This window comes from Cydia fagiglandana, chromosome 11, assembly GCF_963556715.1.
Source record: "Cydia fagiglandana chromosome 11, ilCydFagi1.1, whole genome shotgun sequence".
In the NCBI taxonomy this organism is placed as follows: Eukaryota; Metazoa; Arthropoda; class Insecta; order Lepidoptera; family Tortricidae; genus Cydia; species Cydia fagiglandana.
The window spans coordinates 9790301-9810860 of record NC_085942.1 but is presented as its reverse complement, the minus strand read 5'-3'; the positions used below and the strand labels follow the sequence as shown (position 1 = coordinate 9810860).

At 38.7% G+C, this 20560-nt stretch overlaps 1 protein-coding gene across 1 annotated transcript in view; it reads left to right on the top strand.

Annotated features, from left to right (window-relative positions):
- The first annotated feature begins 11165 nt into the window (after positions 1 to 11165).
- Positions 11166 to 20560, top strand: part of LOC134668661 (sterile alpha motif domain-containing protein 1) — a 48964-nt gene continuing 39569 nt past the window's right edge. Inside the window, exons 1-2 of the mRNA XM_063526102.1 lie at positions 11166 to 11386; positions 11447 to 11718. Coding sequence (XP_063382172.1) covers positions 11166 to 11386; positions 11447 to 11718 — 493 coding nt within the window. The remainder of the gene's footprint in view (positions 11387 to 11446; positions 11719 to 20560) is intronic.

Below are 20560 nucleotides of genomic sequence, written 5' to 3'. Positions count from 1 at the left end.
ATTATATCTCGGAAACTATGCATCGTAGCGACATGGCCACTTATAGAAAATGAAAGTTAATTTAATTTGTTACAAGTTTATTAGTCAATTTTTTCCATATATTGAATAGTTTTTGAGATATCCGTAATATCCGTTCTTGAAACTTTGTTCCACAAAATTTAAAAACAATTTTTTTAGGGTTTCGTACCTCAAAAGGAAAAAATTGAACCCTTATAGGATCACTCGTGCGTCTGTATGTCTGTCCGTCTGTCACAGCCTATTTTCTTGGAAACTACTGGACCAATTAAGTTGAAATTTGGTACATATATGTAAATTAGGGACCCAAAGACGGACATATAACGTAAACAAATTGATTTTATACCCAAAAAATGACCATTGCCCCCCCCCCCTTATCTCCGAAACTACTAGGTCTTAAATTTTGAAAAAAATACACAAAATAGTCCTTTACCTATCACGATTATTAAGATGACAGGAAAACCTATTAGAAATGTGCAGCCAAGCGCGAGGCGGACTTAATGTACGGAACCCTTAATACGCGAGTCCGGCTCGCACTTGGTCGGTATTTTTTAAACTCCTCTTGACGCTTAACCGCTGAACCGATTTCGTTGAAATTTGGTATAGAAATAGTTTGCGTCCCGGAACAGGACATAGGATAGATCTTATAACCAAAATCATCTTTTGAAGGTGTGAAAAGTGGTGTGAAAATTTGTACGGACAATCAATAACCGCTGAACCGATTTATATGAAATTTGGGATGGTCTACAATTCCACATCTTTGATTTAGTTGAAAATGATAAAAAACATGACTTCAAACCTAAACTTAAACAGTAAGTATTAACTTCAAGAATTCAATTCTGAATTCCCCCCTGCACCACATTTCACACCTTTAAAGGATGATTTTTGACATAACTTATTTCCTGATTTATGTCCTGTCTCGGGACTCAAAATATATGTGTACCTTTAAATTAAAACTGTTCAGCAGTTTAAGCGTGAAGAGGAGTTTAAAAGAAAGTATTTTAATAAGTTTATATGTTTTTACTTCGGAATGGTGTCAATGTGATACCATAACTAAATTTGGTACTGTGAATTTATACGAAAACGATACCAAACATGGCCTCGTAGCTTTACTGATGTAGAAGTCAAGATAAAATTGAGAGCCCTAAATTCTTATTACTTGGCCTAACTTGTGTAGAAGGAAAAGGAAAAATAAAAGTCTTCGGCAGGAATATAAGACACAAATATAATTTTTAGAGTTACTATTTCAACCATCAAACATAAACATACCTTGATTATATTATTCTAGTGAGATACGCATATATAAACAAAAACATTTAAAAAATTACAAGGTCGAAATGTCACGGAGCTTGTGTGAGTTATATGTGAAAAATAAAAACTTTTATGACAAGAAAATCTGGACGCAATTTAAGAATCATCCAATTGCGTCGAGGAATCATCAGTATTTTTGCTTGTTTCATTACCTCCTTGCTTCTTTTTTTGTGCTTTGTATTCTGTAGCAATTGGTTAGATCTGAAAATAAAGATAACTTGCGTCGTCACGGATGTCGATTTATAGGTTTTAGGGAGTGCAGAATTCGAAAATGATGACCATATTATTTATAATCCAAGATGGCGGCTACGCATGTTGTCATAAAAGTCGTCATGAATATTGTTTTATAGGTTTTAGGACGTGACAGGTCCAACAATAGGGTATATTACTGCAATGTTCTGCCGCCAGAGTGCAGCACTACCGACTCAGTAAATTCATAGACTAACTTATACATACTGTGCCTTAAACTGTTTTTTGACAAGTTTTCAAAGACAATAAAATATGACATTGATGCATCAAGGCGGTTTGTTAACAAGTGCCTACCGGTAAACGCGAAAATCGAAATTTAGTTATCCGCCTCTTTATCGCTCGAATATGCGAGAGTGATAGAGAGGCAGAAACCGAACCCTCGATTGTCGTGTTTCACGATAGGCGATATGTGAGTGACGTAGTGACGCATGTTTGTTTACTGTATGTGTACTACTAGTGCCACCTACGCAGAGCTTTGCCTAATATTCCCTATTGTCTACATCACTGTAATTGAAGTCACAGGCCTCCATGGGCTACGGTAATCGCTTACCATCAGACGGGCGGTGTGGTTGTTTGCCACCAACATGTTAATTAAAAAAAAAACTCCACTATATCGCCAGTTAATAAGTACTTATTTTGCGAAGCTAATGACATTTGTCACAAGAAATACGACAATTGTCACGAAATTCCGACACAGAACTCAAGAATTACCGAAAGTTCTTTGAAATCTTGTGACAATTTCCATCATTATCATCATAAACATCGCAAAAGAAATACCTGTTTTTGCCGATATAATAAAGTTTTTAAAAATAATACAATGATGGTGACAAACAGGAATACGGCCCGCCCGATGGTAAGCGATAACCGTAGCCCATGGATGCCTGTGACGTCAGCAACAATGAGACTTGTCGAAATGTCGCACCTGTCACGTTACGTCACATTGTCACGCCAGGGAGTACATCTGAAAATTGTGTGTTCCCATTTGTCCCCATCCCGATAAGGTGGGAAAAAATGGGAAATATTTACATGCAAATCCTATTCCATCTGTTCCCTACGGAGATAAATGGGAATACATCCGAAAATTGTGTGTTCACATTTGTCCCCACCCCGATAAGGTGGAAAAAATGGGAAATATTTACATGCAAATCCTATTCCATCTGTTCCCTGCGAGGATAAATGGGATTACATCCGAAAAGTGTGTGTTCCCATTTGTCCCCACCCCGATAAGGTGGGAAAAAATGGGAAATATTTACATGCAAATACTATTCCATCTGTTCCCTGCGGGGATAAATGGGATTACATCTGAAAATTGTGTGTTCCCATTTGTCCCCACCCCGATAAGGTGGGAAAATTGGGAAATATTTACATGCAAATCCTATTCCATCTGTTCCCTACGGGGATAAATGGGAATACATCTGAAAATTGTGTGTTCCCATTTGTCCCCACCCCGATAAGGTGGAAAAAATGGGAAATATTTACATGCAAATCTTATTCCATCTGTTCCCTGCGAGGATAAATGATAAATGGGATTACATCCGAAAATTGTGTGTTCCCATTTGTCCCCACCCCGATAAGGGGGGGAAAAAATGGGAAATATTTACATGCAAATACTATTCCATCTGTTCCCTGCGGGGATAAATGGGATTACATCTGAAAATGGTGTGTTCCCATTTGTCCCCACCCCGATAAGGGGGGAAAAATGGGAAATATTTACATGCAAATACTATTCCATCTATTCCCTGTGTGGATAAATGGGATTACATCTGAAAATTGTATGTTCCCATTTGTCCCCACCCCGAAAAGGTGGGAAAATTGGGAAATATTTACATGCAAATCCTATTCCATCTGTTCCCTACGGGGATAAATGGGAATACATCTGAAAATTGTGTTCCCATTTGTCCCCACCCTGATAAGGTGGAAAAAATGGGAAATATTTACATGCAAATCCTATTCCATCTGTTCCCTGCGAGGATAAATGGGATTATATCCGAAAATTGTGTGTTCCCATTTGTCCCCACCGCGATAAGGTGGGAAAAAATGGGAAATATTTACATGCAAATACTATTCCATCTGTTCCCTGTGTGGATAAATGGGATTACATCTGAAAATTGTATGTTCCCATTTGTCCCCACCCCGAAAAGGTGGGAAAATTGGGAAATATTTACATGCAAATCCTATTCCATCTGTTCCCTACGGGGATAAATGGGAATACATCTGAAAATTGTGTGTTCCCATTTGTCCCCACCCCGATAAGGTGGAAAAAATGGGAAATATTTACATGCAAATCTTATTCCATCTGTTCCCTGCGAGGATAAATGATAAATGGGATTACATCCGAAAATTGTATGTTCCCATTTGTCCCCAGCCCGATAAGGGGGGAAAAAATGGGAAATATTTACTTTCAAATCCTATTCCATCTGTTCCCTGCGGAAATAAATGGGAATACATCCAAATATTGTGTGTTCCCATTTGGCCCCGAAAAGGTGGGAAATATTTACATGCAAATCCTATTCCATTTACGTACAAAAATGTCCCCCTGTCAACTTTCAATCGAGATTTAATCGATAATTTATTCGATTAATATTCAGATTAATGCAATTTCAATCTATGTTAGGTCGACTAAATTAATCGCGATTAAAATATGAGGATTAACTTTTTTTTATTCCACGGCATGGCTCTTACACTTTGAGAATATCTGAAAACGAATGAACACAAGGAGCCATTTTGCAAATCCAGTAACTTTGTTATTACTTTTGACAGCGCGTGTCATGTGTCAACACAGAGTCGACACAAAGTCGAAACATTTGCGACTACTTTGTGACTGCAATATTTCTCAGCCTTAAACCATATTTATACATCATAATTAACAAGTTTCGTAGTATGTAAAGCGTTATTTCTGTTATTTAAGTATAGTATACGCATCGAAGTACTAAAAATGCATCAAATAATATAGTTATGAACACAGGCACTGAGAAGTAAACAATTTCATTTCCGGCTAAACTAAAACAATGTGGTGGCGCGTTGATTATATTACACTTAGTTTATCAAATCACTCGAGCAGTTTAATTCCCCATAATAATTTAAGTCCTATTGTAATATAAATGCAAACAATATATAATTACGTCTTGTAATCCGTTTTAGAGATGGCGTATTAATGTCACTTATTTTTATTTAAGCATTTTTCCAACTGACAGTTTCCATTTGACAGGAACAAAATGAACGAATGAACGAATGATTTTGGCATAAAGTAGTCGCAAACCCGAAACAATGTGTGCACACGGCGACCACACTTTATGTCACTTTGTGTTATGTGTCGACCCTTCCCCATTTCTGGTAACTGTGTCGACACGGCGACGACTCTGCGACTGGAATTGTGACCGAAACAGACGGTGTCGACACAAGATGTGTCAACACCGCGTCGTAACGGCGACTAGAAATGGTTGTATGGGTTGTACAGTCGCCATCAGACATATCGGAGCGGCTAAGGCGCTTACAAATATGTGAACACGCCTCTATTGTCAGGGCGTTAGTCCGGGGAACGTACGAGTGACAAGAAAAACTTGCTTCACACAGAAAACACCTTCAAGCCTGCAATACTTTTCAAAGGCCGGTTCCTCATACGAAGCTTAAAGGCTATGTGGGAGACAATTTGACAGCGGACAATTCAGGTTTGTGTACACGCCAGACGGTCGCGGGCGGTCAGTGCACCGTGCACCGTGCTGCAGGCCTGCAGCGTAGAGACAGACTCGAACATTTTAAATCTTAACTTGATTCGGTATAGATTTTACATTATTCGTAGTGCATCTCAATAAATTCTTCTCTTCTTCATCTTATTAAATCTTGGCTGTATTAGGAAACGACGCAAAGCTGAAAGCAGTTGGCTCTTAGTCGTTTAGGCTCCAACTCCGTGGGCCGTGAGCGTTGTATCGGTTAATGCTGTTAGGGCGGAACCCCTGGAGCCTGGCTCCCGCGGGCCGAATGCTTAGGGTGTCGGCGGGCCGCATTGGAACGCATCGCGGGCCGGGGTTTGGAGAGCCCTGTGTTAGATAATAATAAGTACCGTTCATATACCTACTGTGAAATTGCGAATGGAATATACATATGGATCTTTATGCGTGAGGCCTTATCACCCACGACCGCCTACCTACTCTGGAAAGCCAAGTCGGAGCTAAAGGAAACCAATATGTACAAGTTTGTATGGTGTAAAAAAGGATGCATACTTATCAAGAAGGACGAGCAAGGTAAAACACACCCTATAAGATCGGTGAGTGATATTGAATATTGGGCTTCCAAAACGGAGTGACAGTGACTCTTCACACCTATAAAGACATCTAAATGCCTACCTATAGAAAAATTGTTAAATGTCTAGCTCACTCAACATCAACGAAGGTACTTTCAGCAGTTGGAACGATTATATAAGTGCTATTCCAACAGCATGTCGATATCTTATTACACTGCATGTAAACATAAGATCGATGTTATTAAATTTCTCGCATTTAGAATACATAGTTACACATAGTAGTCGCATAATAGACTTAATTGTACTTACGGAAGTTAATATATCCGATACATGTAAATCATTATTTAATTTAGCGGATTATAACATGCATACTAATCTTAGAAAAAACCGGAAAGGTGGGGGAATAATATTATATGTACGCAAAACCATCCCATTTACCCTGATCCCTCACGCGTCTTTACATTTTGAATCGTTATGCGGGCGCATAGACATAAACAACAAAGAAAAAATCAGTATCTGTGCGGTGTACCGACCGCCCGATAAATGCAAATCGCACTTTGTAAACGAGTTATGTACAACTATAAACCACATCTCCGACAAAAATAAAGTAATAATTATTGGGGACATGAATATTGACTTGAAAAAACAAAATAGTATTAATATTATGTATTTAAATAAACTTTCTGAACTAGGACTACAATGTGGCATAAGTCAATTCACCCGAGAGGAAAGTAAAGGAAACATAATATCGAGATCCTGTATAGATCATATCTTTTTAAGGCCGATTAATTGCCACCCAGTACATACCGGGGTCATTAACATATCTATTGCGGATCATTACATAACAGGCTGTGCGCTAGCGATAGCCGGCGCAAGCGCCCGTGCGCCCGCGGCGCGATTAGTCACCGTGTTAGACAACGATAAGGTCGATATTGCGCTGCAGCAGGTTGAATGGGATGAAGCGCTCGCCTACAATTGTCCGAATAAAATATTTAACTTCGTCAAGGAAAAAATACAAAATGCATACGATGAATGTAAAAAGACAATAAGGTGTAAAAATATAAAAACTAAATGTAAATGGGTAAATAAAAAGATGTTAATAATGTGTAAACAAAGAGATAAAATGTATAAAATTTGGAGAAAAGCGCCGGAAAAAATTGAAAACAGAATTTTATATAATAAGTATCGTAACAAAACAAATAAATATATTAACTTTATTAAAAATAGGTACATTAAACAAGAAATTACTAAAAATTTTAAAAATTCGAAAAAAATATGGCGCATAATTAATGAACTGTGTGGCAAAATAAATTCTTCTATTGATGAGGTAATTATGAAACATTTTAAAATGAACGAAAGAGAAATATGTAGTAATTTTGCCCGAGAATTTCATAATAATGTAAATAAAATATCAGTCCCATGTAAAATACAAATGCTCGACCATACGGGGTTTGCCGGGGCCGCAGATGTGGCAATGAGGGTTAAAAAAGCGACATGTGACAATATTTCTAAAATAATCAAAGGTTTAAATGATAGGAAAAGCCCGGGGTATGATAAAATTCGAGTCATAGACATTAAAAAAAAATTGTCTTAACATTACACCAATTCTTACTCACTTAATTAATACCTGCCTTGCCACATCTGTATACCCCGAACAACTCAAAACTGGTATAATACGCCCTATTTACAAAAAAGGAGCGCATAAAGACTATAACAACTATAGACCTATTACTATATTGTCGTGTATCGATAAGATAGTTGAGAGATACCTCGGTAACGAAATCAGTAACTTTTTGAATCAAAACAATATAATAAACAGTAAACAATACGGTTTTCAAAAAAATCGGAGTACCTCTCAGCTACTTTGTGACTTTAACAATGAAATCAACGAGCACATGCATGAAAAAAGGCATGTACTCGTTGTTTTCATTGATTTTAGCAAAGCTTTTGAAATGTTAGATTATGAAACGTTGTATTGCAAACTAGAGCAGAGCGGTATACAGGGCCCTTTAGTTAACTTGCTGAAAAACTATCACAAAAATAGACACACACGAGTAAAGATAAACAACACATACAGTGACGAAATAAAAACCGAAAAAGGCACGGCACAAGGATCCATAATCGGCCCAACTGAGTACTTGCTGTATGTTAATGATATGTGCAACATAATAACCGAGGGCTCTGTCTATCAGTTCGCGGACGACACATGCATTATCACAGCCGACCGTGACATAGCGGCCGCCGAGCGCACAATGCAATCTAACTTCAACACCCTTTGCAAATGGGCGCACGACGTCGGTTTAGTAATTAACGCGCAAAAGACGAAAATAATGCATATCCGTTCGGCTCACAATAAAACCACTCATGACATTACTGTGTTTGCACACCAACATAGCTGCTTGCACCAACATAATATCACAAACTGTAACTGTGATAAAATCGAAGTAGTCACAGAACACATGTATCTTGGGCTCATAATCGACCATAGATTCAACTGGGGACCTCATATTAATTATGTGTGCGATAAATTAAGAGCAATTCTAAGTAAAATGTCAACCCTTAGGTACAAATTACCGTACAAAACCTTGCGTATGCTGTACTTAGCCCTGGCTGACTCTGTGATCGGTTACGCTCTGAGTACATATGGTAGAACCTTTAAAACATATATAGAAAAAATATATAACCTACAGATAAGACTACTGAAGACAATTGTACCTAAGCATATAAAAAAGAAACACGAAACAGACTACTCTCAACTTTTCAAATACTGTAATATACTCCCAGTTCAAAATAAATGTAAACTAGCCATACTAACTGAAGAATATCACCATGTTACTAAACTAAAAGAATATATAAGATGTACAAAACTAAGAAGTTTACAGAGCCAAAACAAATATTGTTTACCCAAATATAAGAACATTTATGGCACTAGACTGTATACATATATATTGCCTAAAATATTAAATGATTTGCCAGAAGATACTAGATTAAAATATGTAAACGGGAAAAATAGAAAAAAAGTAATTAAGACGCACTTGTTACAATCTAACGACTTTAGTTACATATATTAAGAATTTTAATTAGTATAAGATAGATATGTATATTGTCATGTTATTTTCTCGAACTCCCCATCGGCATACAAACCTCCTCAAGGTTTTGCCCACGATGGGTCTTGTAATAATAATGTACGTTATTTAGCTTATTGTTCAATAAATTAAAAAAAAAAAAAAAAAAAAAAAAAAATAATATTGGAAGTTAAAAAAAATATCATAAAGGCCGCATTTTTACTAACTCGCGGAAATTCTTATAAAATGTAGAACCCTATGAAAGAAATACAATTGTGTACAGTGGAGTTCATAATTATGTGTACCTACAGGCTTACATTTCTTCACCCTAACCCAATTGCATAAGGTGAAAAATTGTATACATATTTTGAACGCGACTGTACTATAATTGTAATTTGGTATCTTGCCGATTATTTTCATTCAAAGCTTCATATCTAAACCCAATAAACCCATGTTATCCAGAAATAAACTCATGGACTACTAGTACACAGAGTGATTCGGACTTTGTTGTTGATTTTTGACCAAATACTTAAACAACGTCTCTTAACGTTACCAAGACGTTACCAAATGCATGTTATATATTTTTGTGTAAGTTCCGGTAGGCATCAGTTGGCAACTGTATATAAAACAGTTTGTTGCTGCTCTGTATCTGTACGCGAAGATATGGCTCAATATCAAATATTATGGTGAAAATTATGGAAGGTAGAGGTAAAGAATACAATTTCCATGTATCAAAAAGTGTCCGTCAAAAAACTAGAATATTTGATAAAAAAAATCAAATCATTGACAGCGCATTTCACTCCGTCAATAACGCCTACGTTTTTAGCTACTCTGGCGCTACTCTGGAGTGATTTGGAACTATTATTAATAGCTGTCAGCTGAACACTTTTGCAACAGTTCTAAGACAGCAACAGCCATAATAGATTGTCGTCCCTCTGCCGTCCATTGTGGAATGTTAAAATCACTGAAAGAATAATCATCACTTCAATAAGTAGGTTACATTATTTTTCACCACACTAGGTAGCTCTTAAACACTAGGTAGCTCTATTTTATTCTTCAAAAACTGATGAAGAAGTTGCATTTTATCCACAAGAGTGAGTTTTCGCATGTTGGCATTTAAGTGACGATTTAGAATTATTGATAGGTAAATATTGAATAACGTTAAATTGGATCTGTTTTGATATGTTTTCTAATTAGTATTTTCCTCGCATCGGTGTGGTGAAAAGTGATGTGGTTTGCTCAGTAGACAAGATTCTTTAAACACTTGAAACCCACGCAACGCTCAAGATTCAATTTTACACTCGTGGTTTAATTGGTATCATTCGCTTACTTAGTCAGGTATAAATATTAGCACGAGGTGTTAACAACATGTTTACTCTCTTGCAAGCCGTTTATTACCTAATACTAATAGGTACCTACACAGTCAAACCTAAATCAGGTTCAATAATATATGTGTTGCAGTCAAAAGTGTGAACTGGTCAAAAGAACTTATAACCGACAAAAACAGGCAAAACTGCTTTTGACTGAGCATGTTGGTCAAGAGTAGTTTTACCTGAAAATCATACCTATTTCTGGCAGCAGTTTCGTTTTTAGGGCGTTGCAAAAAAAAATAACCCTAACCTACCTATCTCTGGGAGTACTTTTGACTGATAGTAACAGTCACAATTACTATTAACCAATTATTTTCAGGTAAAACTACTTTTGACCAACATGCTCAGTCAAAAGCAGTTTTGCCTGTTTTTGTCGGTTAAAAGTTCTTTTGACCAGTTCACACTTTTGACTGCGACATATGCACTTAGTTTTTTTTATGCATTTAGTAGCTTATGTTTAAATGCCCCCGCTAAAATACAAAAATATATTCATCTACAAAGTAAAACTAAAAAGCTTCATAGAGTCATGAAAATTGTTATCCAAAATCTCAAGTAGCACAGCATATTTATCCAGGTGGAACTCGGCTTGGTATGAGAGTTCAACGTAATGTCAAACACCTATCTATATCAGAAATAATTTTACATCTAAATATAAACCGTGCATAAGAATTCACAACACAGAGAGCGCGAGACAGTGAGATAGTGCGCGTCTCTGTTTCCTTGCCAATAGCTACGACATTGTATCTATTGACACGGCCCAGCAGCACGTCGGCGCAAACTATTTTGAGTGGACGGGCAGCGCACGTGTCGCGCGGCGGCGGCGTCGGCGCTGGGTCCGCGCTCCGGACCCGCACCGGCCCGCTTGACCTCCTCAATGAAAAAAGGAAATGCTTTAATTAGCGCACGATAGTGCAAATGCAGGTGACTGCGGTGCAGTACATATCGCATCACCGCCCGCCCGCAATTTTGCGTAAAATTGGCAGCGTGCGGCGGGCGGGCGGCGGCAGCGGCGCGGAGCGTCGATCCCGAAATAGTGTTCGGGCGCGGTCGTGCGCGATCGGGAGCGGCGCTCCAGTCGCCGTGTGGCCGCGCGCGCGCTCCCGCGTCGCCTCGAGCCCCGAGCTGTCCGTACCCGGGTAAGAGAGCGAGGTGCGCCGGTGCACAGCTCGTGGGTGCGCGTATTTCGGTCGCGTGAGGACCCCGGGCCGCGTCGGGCGCGCTGCCCGCGCGCTGGCCGCCGTGCTCTGGTGGTGGTGCGTGGCGCTGCTGCGGCTGGTCGCGCTCTGCGCGCCTCCCCCCAGCCCGTCCGCCGGCGCGCCGCCGCCGCTCGCCGCCCGCGCCGCGGAAGATGCGCCGCCGGCGGCCGCCTGCGCCAGCGCGCCCTCCAACGACACCGGCCGCGCGGCGCCTCCGCCGCCCCGACACCCGCCGACACCGGCGCCCGACCCCGACCCCACACCACACACCGGTCAGTGCACTATCCTTGCCTATACCGATTCGGCTCCGCACTCGCCGCCGCCCGCGCCACTTCGCTACCACTGACAATTACCTACTTCTAATCTGACAGATCACGAACTCAAGTAGCAAGTGAAGCAGATTGATTTCGCGTATGCCTTATGCGAACGTGGCATGTATTACAAATTATTAGTCGATTTAAACCAACAATCATCTAAATAATTAAATGCAACGAGCTGTTTTCAAAGTGATAAACAAGTAGACGTGTATTTACTCACACGTCATGTCTGACTCTAAGTTATCTGTAAACATAAACTCAAGTATAATGGAGATGCAGTTGAACATTAAATAACTCATTAGTATACTACATATGTACTCGTAATATGTATTATATATCGCTAGCAGATAATGACGGTGCCTATCAAGAGCCAAATGGAGAATTTGTAATCATTTTATTTTTTAACAAGCAGAAACGTCTGCGAACAATGCTATTAAGCTTAGAATAAATTAAAAAAAATTGAAAATATTACTGTCTTGGGAGAAAATAACTGTCTCACTATAGGACAGTAATTTTTTCCACTTTTAAATTTATTCTAGGTTATATTTAGGTTTTTGTATGAATGCTTTGCAGTTATGGAGGTATCTTATTTATCCAGGTCCCAGTTAACAAAGTTTTACTGTTTATTGGAAGGACTAATAATGCGTTAAGAGAGCCATAGGAACTGGCATCTTAAAGACGTGTCAGTGCCACAGGATAATATTTCAATAGTAAGTAGAAGTTCCAAAACAACCACAAAAACGGGCAAATTTCCGAAGTTCGGTGTGACTGTCTACGGGTTAGGTTGTTAGCCATTATAACAAGGCATAATTACCTAATTCATATTTTCTGACATAAATATACCCGCGTGCAAAAGTATGATTGTCGTGTTTATTTTTATCGTTTATCGTGGGATAAAACATCTGTCACGAGTTCTGACAATAATTGTCTAGTTAGAAATAGGAATATAAATTATTTATCGTCAGACCACAGGTAAAAATATAAAAAATGTTAATGGTGATAAGTCCTTTTCCGCAGTCTACCATATTTTATGGTGTACAATATTTAATATGGTGCACAGCATGCATGCTCTGAGAGAAATGGATGTTTACAAAAAAAGATGTATAAATGCAATTATCATAAGGTATTTGGAGTTAAATGTACCTACGTTGTCTAGAAAAGAGGTAGGTAAGTAGCAGTGGCGGCGCATCCATAAAAGCCGATTCCCACCGGCTTGCCCGTTTTTTGGACGATTGAGCAGAGTTGTAAAGGAAATATGTAAGCCAAATTAGCTCCGGCTTGCCTATAGATATGTTTGACGCGCCGCCACTGCTATGTAGATACAGTTCCGCCAGAAACCCTTGAAGCATTACCATTACCTAAACGTAGTTCTACATTAACTCTACAATAGTAGTGTGATTACATTTGATGCTATCAAGTGCGTTTGTATTTAACTACAATCACGATCGTATTTCCTTATTATTATAACTGAGAAACGACAGCTTCCAGAGTCGGTTTTCTTTAGCCGAACCTTGTTTAGTAATCGTTGACATAGACACTGATTACATTAGGATAAATTACACCTAAACTGTAGGCACCTGGGCCCGTAGCCAACGTGCCAATCGCTTACGCTCCGTAGCGATCGACACGCAACTGTCACTGTCGCACTAATATGGAAGAGTGATAGAGACACAAAGCGATTCGATGGCGAAGCGATAGCGATTGTCACCTTGGCTAGGCCGCCTGATCAGAACAAAGCGTTACCGCTTTACATATAATGTATGTATAGAAATCCAGCTACCCGTGTAGACAGGGAGGGCCCGGCGCCGGCGGGGCGGGCGGCGCGGATGTGGGTTATCAGAGCGAAGGTTCCGTCCCTTCCCCGCCGAAGACACCCGCCACCACTATCGCTTTCCCTCCACGGCACCCGCTCAGGACGCACGCACTCCGCACACCACACACTGTTCAGTGTTCAAAACCTTCACTATTTCAACACCACCTGAGTAGGCATTCATGCGCTAGACAAAATATTGCGTCATGACTCTTGGAATTTAAACCGTGCACCGTATATCAAACAGACAGGTCACAGTGGCAGTTGAACCGGCGATAAGCGAATAGAAATTACTTACATAATTATTTATATTTATAATGAACGCGAGCGATCAAATGTTAATTAGGGCAGCTCGTAACGATGACAGCACAGATCTTCGTTGCAAGTGTGGCAACTGAGATAAAATTATCTGTTTGTGATTACTTTTAATTTAGTTCCTTTACATGATATACAAGTAGGCAACTAATTAATTATAATGATATAATTGACGCAGTATCACTAATTGTAACAAAAAATACACGACAAAAACTGACAACACGCACCGTCTAGACGGGAGATGAATAAATGTCATTCATTTAAATATTTCATCATGTTGGGACGGAGGGAGATAGCTAAATGTGAATACATAGAATATGGTTCTCCTCGATACAATTTCGTATGTTTAGAGAATATGTAAAAACATACTACAACTTCTCGAAGAATATTCAAGTATCAAATTAAACGTTGGTAGATATTGTACTTAAATTCTATCATTAAAAAGGAAATTAAATTACCGAACTCAAAATAGTCAAACACGTATTAATTAAGAATTCAACAGAATAATATTATATTTTCAGTTCATTGCAATCCGCCATGACTATGCCAATAAAGATATATGTACTGCACTATTTATGTAATTACAGCTACAGATGTTCATACTCGGTTTTCTATAATAACACTTCTTAGTTTAGTTAACACTGTATAATATTTTTTCAATAAATTATTTATTGTTTTTGTATAGTTTCATGCTGCCAGCAAGTAAGTTTTACAAAAACCTGATCTATCTTAGCAAATGAGCATTTGCATATTAAAATTTTCCCATACATGAAAAATAGTAGTTACAGGAAATCGGGCGGGGGTTGGTTACGCAATTCAATAGACGCCTATAACGGCCCTGAGCCGGTCGTCGAACCGCCGTGCCAGACTCCCGTGCCGCTCCCGTCTCTAGACTGGCTCCATGTGTCTACTATCTATGTCTATTCATTGACCTAACATGTCATTACATACTAGATGATACTTGCCACAGCCAGTACTTAAACCAAAAAAGGAGGCTTTTAGGTTTCGACCAAAAATAAGTACTCGTAGAAGTGCGGGGCGAGAGGCTTTTTGTTATTGATTGTACGCGGCTTGCCGGGTTCATCGCATTCACCTACACATACCTACCTATTTAGTACAGATTTATCTAGGGTACCTACATTGGTATTATCTTAATGCAGATGGCAGACTTTCAAGGACAACCGTACAATCATTAGATTTGTATTGTCGCCAGAAATACTGTTTACTTGTAGGTAACAAAGAAGTTATTTTATTGTCATCTTGCATGTCTACAAATATGTACTACGGCATGACGAACGACGTGCGAATCGGACGCAGTGTGCCATGCCTCATACTCACCCTTACCAAGAGTAGAATGCAAATGCTAATAAGCCTTCTTGACCGTCAAGTGTCAAACATTTACTGCATCATTACTCTTAACTGTATTCGGCCACATGCACCGTCACTTGATAAACCAAATTGCTGACACTTGTGATAGACACATTAAAAGTACAACTCTATGTGGAACGAAGATTAGTCTAGACAGCTTTTCATCAACCCAGGCTAAAAATATTATATTAAACTACCTATGTATCTGTACAGCTCCTTACCATCACATAGTTATAAGTTATAACCCATTACCGCCAATTGCCAACCATAGTTTCATTGGTATACATAACTTGTATATCATGTTTTCATATTTCTTTTGATATTGGTGAGCAATGAAGAATATTTATTGTATTGTATATTATGATAAGAAAACGCCTTGATGGGGTGAAGATAGTTACGCAAAATACATGGACCATCAAAGCATTGACTCGCGAGGGCAACTTCTATCCATAACTACATAAACACCAGTAATTACACTAATGACCACTGACTAAATTATTAACCTTTTGGACGCCAGCAATGACCGATATATACGCACCGCAGGTCCAACGCCAAAGACGGATTAATCGGTCACAGACCACAGAGCAACCTAGACCTACGTGCATATGCATAAAGTTCAATTTCAGTTTTGACACTTCGGTGACGTGGCGTCTGAGTGACAACTTTTGTGTTTAACATGGCGTCAAGAAGGTTAATAATTAGAATCTACTATAATAGATGAATTTCGAGTACCCTACGCCGGAATTCAGAGTAAGCCTTTACGGGGCGAGGGTTAGTTACGCAAGATGGCCGGGAGCATCGACCCGCGAGGTCACGAAGTGCCGCAGACCCGTGTCCCGTGTCGCTTCTGCCGCCGACCATGATAGGCTGATGGCTCCATGAGTCGACCTTGTCTATTCGTACAGTATACATGGTGTGTCTGACCATGGGGCTTTAAATCCAGGGCTTGATTTTACTCGCTAAACTGAGCTACTTTTACTATGGGGACAACCCTAAAATCGGGGAAAAATTTTTGGCTTTTCCATAGAAAACATTGACATCTAATCTCAGCCAAAATGTAAGAAAAAGTAAAAAATTTTTTCGGGCTTTCGGGGTTGGTGCCATAATAAAAGTAGCTCAGTTTAGCGAGTAGAATCGAGCCCTGGATTTAAAGCCCCATGGTCAGACACACCCTGTATTACACCCTTCATGTTCGGCTTATCAAGTTCGATAAATCGCTTTTATTAAGAGCTTTTTTCTCAAGCTGTGTTCTAGTTACTGTGGCTCCATATATGTAAAATGTAACTAAGGTTAGTGGTAATTATACGCACCTGCACTCGCTCATACATTTTCTGAGAATGGTGGCTGTCCTTATAGTAAAAATTAAAGTAGGTAGGTACCTATAATCCATATACCTATTGATATAATGCTTATATAGTTACACAACATATGGGGAACTAAATTAGTGTAAGTAAGTAAGTAGATAACACATTGATAAAGTACCTAGAAAACTAGTAGATGTGTGGAAGTGCTCAGGTGTAAGTATACATTATTTAGGTAAGCTAGGAAGATGGAACGCCAATTACCCAGTACTTAATCACCGTTAATTACCAAACGAACCAGTGGCGGATTTGCAGTCTTTGCCGTCCTAGGCCCCAGGTCCTGTAGCCGCCCCTTTCTCAGCACTCGTCATAGTGACTACATTTTGATTTATTCCTTGTTATCATCATATATCAGTGAATTTTTGTCACAATTTGCCGCCCCCTAATATCTTGCCGCCTTCGGCCCAGGCCTACTGGCCCTTAGGGCAAATCCGCCACTGAAACTAACATTGCTAAACATTTTAAAGGAGAACACTTTTCCTCTGTGTGTGTTTCATTTTATTCGAAACAATGAAGTTTAAAGCCTGTCTCAAATGTTATTTCTGTACATAAACAAACTTATTTTAGCTTCAAGTTCCCAATTAGTCTTCCATTTCATTAAAGCAATCACGGGGATAGAGGTGTATCATATATACCATTCATACCTATAAATTACCTAAATAAAAATCTCGAATTATCACTTAGGGCGGTGAAAAAGAAGTTACACACTATAATAAATAATAAAATAAGCTCTCACAGCGATGTTGCCCTTGAGCCATTCATAATAGACGTCACTTTTTGTGGGGACCTATCTTGTGGGAGCAAGTCGCTGTCTGCCGAAAATGAAATATATGTTTTAATTATTTCCTCATGTTATATTAGGACTACCCGGTATTCGAAATAGAACGTCTACAAATATTCAATATTTTTAAGTTTCATCTTAGCGAAAAGAACCGTCGGTCGGACAAAGAATGTGACCATCTTGATCGGCTTTCAACTGGTCTAAATAACTCTTGAGTGCTTTCTTACCTAATAATAATATTCTTACCCATATAACCATTCCAGTCGCAGAATCATCAAAGTGGTAACTAAATGTCAGATGTGTCGTAACAGAGTCCACACAATGTGTCTAGAATTGTTTCGAAACAAAGTGTCGTCGCCGTGTGTACACTTTTCCGTAACAAGGTGTCGACACATTTGTGTGCACTTTGCGTGCGGTTTGCGACTAAATCTGACAGCAAATTTGTGACAGCAAATGTCAATATAAAATACCTCTTGAAAACCAAGGTTTGTCAAACTACTATTAGTGTGTCGTGTGCTCGTAAGTAATTCTAGTAAGTCATCATGGGTGATGCAAATGATAATAATCGACCAAAACCATATAAACACCCAACACCCGTCAACCTTTCACAGAAAAGTTTTTAAAGAAATGCAATAGGGTCAGCCAACGAATGCTCCAAAAAGTTGTAGAGGGAAATGCTCGGAACACAATTTTTGACTCTGTAACTTGGTTTGGACAAGTTAGGAGGTGAACATATCAAAAGTCCCCGGCCGTAGCCCTTGAGCGGGGGGAAGAGCGGGGGCTTTGTTTGAAGGTCCCATTTTCCGGTTTTTCGATTATATCTCGGAAACTATGCATCTTAGCGACATGGCCATTTATACAAAATGAAAGTTAATTTAATTTGTTACAAGTTTATTCAGTCAATTTTTTCGATATGTTGAATAGTTTTTGAGATATCCGCTCTTGAAAGTTTATTTAGAGCTCTCAATTTTATCTTGATATATCTACATCAGTGAAGGTGCTAGGCCGTGTATGGTATCGTTTTCGTATAAATCTGGGTTGCTGAATCCATTTAAGGTATCACATTGACACCATTCCACAAAATTAAAAAAAATCTTTTTAGGGTTCCGTACCTCAAAAGCAAAAAACGGAATCCTTATAGGATCACTCGTGAGTCTGTATGTCTGTCCATCTAAATACACAAAATAGTTCTTTACCTATAGATGACAGGAAAACCTATTAGAAATGTGCAGTCAAGCGCGAGTTGGACTTAATGTACGGAACCCTTAATACGCGAGTCCGACTCGCACTTGGTCGGTTTTTTTTAAACTCCTCTTAACGCTTAACCGCTGAACCGATTTCGTTGAAATTTGGTATAGAAATAGTTTGCGTCCCGGAACAGGACATAGGATAGATCTTATAACCAAAATCATCTTTTGAAGGTGTGAAAAGTGGCGTGGAAATTTGTACGGGAAATCAATAACCGCTGAACCGATTTATATTAAATTTGGGATGGTCTACATCTTTGATTTAGTTAAAAATGATAAAAAAAACATGACTTCAAACCTAAACTTAAACAGTATTAACTTCAAGAAGTCAATTCTGAATTCCCCCCTACACCTCATTTCACACCTTTGAAGGATGATTTTTGAGATAACTTATTATGTCCTGTCTCGGGACTCAAAATATATGTGTACTAAATTTAAATTAAAACTGTTCAGCAGTTTAAGCGTGAAGAGGAGTTTAAAAGAAAGTAAGTTTATATGTTTTTACTTTGGAATGGTGTCAATGTGATACCATAACTAAATTTGGTACTGCGAATTTATACGAAAACGATACCAAACATGGCCTCGTAGCTTTACTGTTGTAGAAGTCAAAATAAAATTGAGAGCCCTAAATTCTTATTACTTGACCAAACTTGTGTAGAAGGAAAAGGAAAAATAAAAGTCTTCGGCAGGAATATAAGACACAAATATAATTTTTTTTTGCGTTACTATTTCAATTATCAAATATAAACATACCTTGATTATATTATTCTAGTGAGATCCTCACAGATAAACAAAAACATTTACTTAAAAAATTACAAGGTCGAAATGTCACGGAACTTGTGAGAGTAATACGTGAAAAATAAAAACTTTTATGACAAAAAAATCTGGACACAATTTAAGAAGCATCCAATTGCGTCGAGGAATCATCTGTATTTTTGCTTGTTTCATTACCTCCTCGCTTCTTTTTTTGTCCTTTGTATTCTGTAGCAATTTGTTAGATCTGAAAATAAAGATAACTTGCGTCGTCACGGATGTCGATTTATAGGTTTTAGGGAGTGCAGAATTCGAAAACGATGATCATTTTATAATCCAAGATGGCCGCTACGTATTTTGTCATAAAAGTCGTCATGAATATCGTTTTATAGGTTTTAGGAAGTGCCGATTTCGAAAATGATGACCAGTTTGGAATCCAAGATGTGTGCCGTGCACTTTGTCATAAAAGTCGTCATGGATATCGTTTTATAGGTTTTAGGGAGTGCAGAATTCGAAAATGATGACCATTTTGGATTCCAAGATGTCTGCCGTGCACTTTGTCATATAAGCCGTCATAGATGTTGATTTATAGGTGTTAGGAAGAGCAGATTTCGAAAATGATGACCATGACCAACAAAACGACATCCATGTCGACTTTTAACATAGTGCATGGCCGCCATCTTCGATTCCAAAATAGTTATTATTTTCGAAATCTGCGCTCCCTAAAACCTATAAAACGACAGCCATGACGACTTTAATGACATACTGCATGGCCGCCATTTTGGATTCCAAAATGGTCATCATTTTCGATATCAGGGCCCCCTAAAACCTATAAAACGACACCCATGACAACTTTTATGACAAAGTGCGTGGCCACCATTTTGGAATCCAAAATGGTCATCGTTTTCGAAATCTGCGCCCCCCAAAACCTATAAAACGACACCCATGACAACTTTTATGACAGTGCATGGCCGCCATTTTGGATTTCAAAATGGTCATCATTTTCTAAATCGGGGCCCCCTAAAACCTATAAAACGACATCCATGACGACTTTTATGACATAGTGCATGGCCGCCATTTTGGAATCGAAAATGCTTATCGTTTTCGAAATCTGCGCCTCCCAAAACCTATAAAACGACACCCATGACAACTTTCATGACAT